The sequence below is a fragment of the Tasmannia lanceolata genome, unplaced genomic scaffold (genome assembly GCF_043159265.1).
Source record: "Tasmannia lanceolata isolate RefF3 unplaced genomic scaffold, GAP_Taslan_0.1 ptg000015l, whole genome shotgun sequence".
In the NCBI taxonomy this organism is placed as follows: Eukaryota; Viridiplantae; Streptophyta; class Magnoliopsida; order Canellales; family Winteraceae; genus Tasmannia; species Tasmannia lanceolata.
In genome coordinates this window covers 44,584,750-44,588,301 of record NW_027518692.1, presented here as the reverse complement: position 1 = coordinate 44,588,301, position 3,552 = coordinate 44,584,750, and the positions used below count along the sequence as shown (strand labels likewise).

Sequence of the window (3,552 nt, the reverse complement as noted above, 5' to 3'; positions counted from 1 at the left end):
CCGATTTTATTGACCGAAATCCGGTCGACCATGGTTTCTTTATGTAGAGGAATGCTATATCCACAATGACATTTTCTATTTCTTATTTAGGGAAATAAGGTCGAGAACCTTTGTCTTTTCGGGTAACAATTATAGGTGAAACATCTGGGTCATATTTGCAACAACAAGGTCGAGAAGCAACGAGGGTGAAGGTAGCAACAACAAGATCGAGGAGCCACGAGAGTGAAGGTAATTGCCACAAATATTGATTTTCAAATAATGTCATGCATAACATATTTGCAAATCCGATTTTTTCGCTGTTCTAGCTGATTTCCATCCAAATCCAAATCCAAATCTAAATCTTGTGGGTACCCAAACGTGGCCTAAATTTTAGACTGAAATTTCAGGAAAATGAAATTTCAAAATTTGGGACAAAATTTTGAATTTTTGTCGAAATAAAGTAATTTTTTGGGTATTACAGATTTCGATTTCGGTATTGACCGAAATCCTAAATTTTAGATTTTGGTCGACCATGGTTTCTATATGTAGAGGAATCCTATATCCACCTGATATTTTCTATTTCTTATTTAGGAAAATAAGGTCGTGAACCTTTGTCTTTTGGGTAACAATTATTGGTGAAACATCTAGGTCATCTGCTTGGGATCTTGATCTTGATTTGATGTGATTGTGGCATATAGGGGTGGACATGGTTTGGTTCTGGGGTATACCCAGAACCAAACCATATATAATCGGTTCCTAGAAATTGGAACCAAAACTGAACCATTTATCTTTGGAACCGAACCGAACTAGAACCAAATGGAGAGAGAGAGAGAGAGAGAGAGAGAGAGAGAGAGAGAGAGAGAGAGAGAGAGAGAGAGAGTGGAGACGGCGATGTTAGTGGTGGGCAAAGAAAAACGTTACAGGGAAAAGTGGAAAACTAGGGTTTCAAGTTTCTACTTTCTAAAAAGGCAAAGAAATACGTTGAGGAGGGGGCGTGGATTTATCCTCAAGCATAAGTAAACCATTCTCACGGAACAGTTATGGGGAGGGGGTGATTTTATCCATTAGGGGGCGCATCACGCTCGGTTCTCAGTCTGTTCTCGGTTCCAGGAACCCAAACCCAGAACCGAACCATATATAATCAGTTCCCAAAAATCTGAACCGGAACCGAACCATTTAAAATTGGAACTGAACCAGTTCCTCGGGTTGGACCCGAACCATGTCCATCCCTAGTGGCATATGCATAGAAGTCACTGAGCAAGCGAGGTCTGACTAAGCTAAAAAAATGAGAAATTATCACCGTGAAGTCCAGTGTGTGAGGTACCACCCTTGACATTTAATCATTAAGTGAAGTTTGACTAAGCTAAAAAAATGAGATATTACCGCCATTATGTAGTCCAGTGTGACCGGTACCACCCTTGATATTTGATCCAACAACAGACTCTTAAAAAAAAGCTCTGTTGTTGGATCAAATATCAAGGGTGGTACTTTTATTGTACCGCCCGCACTGTGTGTTTATTCTATGGTAAGTAGACTACAAAGTTAGAGTGCGTAGTTGTTAAAGTATAAAAGATTTAATAACACCTTCTCCAACAGCTTAAGCGTTTGGAATTACAGGTGTTTAAGAAACAAAGTCAACAACGCAAGATGAAGTTAAATATGGGTAAGCATTGCATGAAGGATACACCTTGCAATATCCACATAAATCTATAGAGTTGCTTCAAAAAGAAATTCTTGACATTTTCTATCATTTGTAGATGACTCCTCAAAAAAGGTACGAATTTATATTAGGTCTTTGTTACATTAAAGCAATGGAAATCCTACAGTCGTGAGGCACACTGGGAAAAACGTTCCGTGGTTCATTTAAGATTATTCCAACCCATTGTGAGTTCAAAACCAATTATTTGAGTCAAATAATTGGTTTTGGACTAACAATCAATTGGCATAATCTTAACAGAACGGAGCCTTAGATTCAGACAACCGATTGTCACTCCCAAACCGATTATTGGACTGGCAATCGGTTTAGGGCTCACAATCGGTCGTCAGAATCTAAAATGATCAGGGCAAAAGTAATTGAGGACTAACAATGATATTACGGTTGGACTTGATTTTAGCCAAGGCTGGGTTGGTATTTCCTAGAGTTGTGTTAGGGTTGACCCTCTTGACCCGAGGCTTGGATTGGGTCAGGTTAGTGTTAAGTAATTATACCTTGGGTTGGGCACTAGGGCTAGGGTTGGTCTCTAATCGACCCAACCCGGATGGAGTCTTGATTCCCTCAATATCCTTTTTTTTTTTGTTGGTAATGAAGGGGGTGGCCTTCGGGAGTAGGACTATTTCCCTACGGATGCGCTCAATCACCCGGAAACCACGCGCATCAGGTAAGCAAGGGGGGATTCGAACGCTCGTCACTGGGAGCAAACCCATGACTTTACGCCAAACAGCCACACCCTTCCGGGTTAAATTCCCTCAATATCCCACGTTTGTTTAGGGTAGTTTTCAGAACTTACCCTAAATAGGAGGGTTATCCGTACTTTGAGTAAGAAAAAAAAAATCCCCTCACCCCCAAAAGACTCGAACAGCCCTAGAAAAATCAGAAGAGAGAGAAATTCAAATTCGTGATGGGAGATTGCAGGCCTTTGGGTTTCCTTATCGGATTGCCCTTTGCTCTTCTTGCCTTGATTTTGTCCCTTGTGGGTGCAGTCATATGGGCCCTTGGGTGAGTATTTTTCTTCTCCATTGTATAGTACATACACCATCATTCTATGTATGCTCGCCCTTTGAAGGATTCAGATCTCAAGATGGTGTCACCATCATCCCCATCTTGAGATCCTTCGTAAGTTCGTAGAATGGGTGGTGGGTGATTTACCATACACCGAATAATGGTGTATAGTCCTCGTTGTGAGTCGTGACCCATGATTCTATTTTCTACGCTACATATAATATATAATTAAATTGAAATTAGTTTTACCTTTATTGATTCTTTTTTTTTTTTTCATGGCAGATCAGTGTTGAGTTGTCTGTGCCCATGTTGCATATGTTGTGCGGGGCTGGTGAATTTCGCCATGGATCTGATAAAGCTTCCTGTTACTGTTGTTAGATGGTTTATTGACCAGATCCCTTGTTAAATTTTCATTTTATGATTTTCTCATGCTTTTTTGTGTTCTGTTTTTTTTTTTTCTTTTTCTAGGATGATCTGATTTAGTTCGTTTGTGATTAGACTTTTTGGACATTAATTTAATTAATTGATTAATCAAAGTCTCCATGCTTCCAAACTTTAAATGACAATTAGCTTTCTTTTAATGAAATCCATGTTATCTCGAAATAGGATTTTTTTTCCTTGCGGATGTGAAAGATGTACAAGTCTTTAAGAAAACTGTGGTCTTGAATGTGTAGAGGCCAGAATGTGTAGAGGCCAGAACCTATAAGATGGAGAAAATAAATACCAACAAACCACAACCACAAAAGAGAAGCAAAGTAAGAATATATGTGGTTCCACCACAATGAGCTACATCCATGAACAAGGGAACACACACTCCACTATTTAGAACTAATAGTACAATGTTACCTCCACGG

At 39.5% G+C, this 3,552-nt stretch overlaps 1 protein-coding gene across 2 annotated transcripts; it reads left to right on the top strand.

Annotated features, from left to right (window-relative positions):
- The first annotated feature begins 2,362 nt into the window (after window positions 1-2,362).
- On the top strand, window positions 2,363-3,234 carry LOC143892165 (signaling peptide TAXIMIN 2-like). Of its 2 annotated transcripts, none has more exons than XM_077396611.1 (2): window positions 2,363-2,695; window positions 2,981-3,234. In XM_077396611.1, exons 1-2 carry the CDS (start codon window positions 2,598-2,600, stop codon window positions 3,102-3,104), a joined length of 222 nt encoding a protein of 73 aa, XP_077252726.1. In that variant the 5' UTR covers window positions 2,363-2,597; the 3' UTR covers window positions 3,105-3,234. The 2 variants fall into 2 exon arrangements, 1 of the variants encoding a protein (XP_077252726.1); XR_013255439.1 differs by having other exon boundaries at window positions 2,564-2,695; window positions 2,986-3,100.
- Window positions 3,235-3,552: the final 318 nt, after the last annotated feature.

Coding starts and splice junctions, on each gene's coding strand:
- LOC143892165 (XM_077396611.1), top strand. CDS start 2,598: ATGGGAGATTGCAGGCCTTTGGGTTTCCTTATCGGATTGCCCTTTGCT. Junction 2,696..2,980: donor GCAGTCATATGGGCCCTTGG/GTGAGTATTTTT, acceptor TTTTCATGGCAG/ATCAGTGTTGAGTTGTCTGT.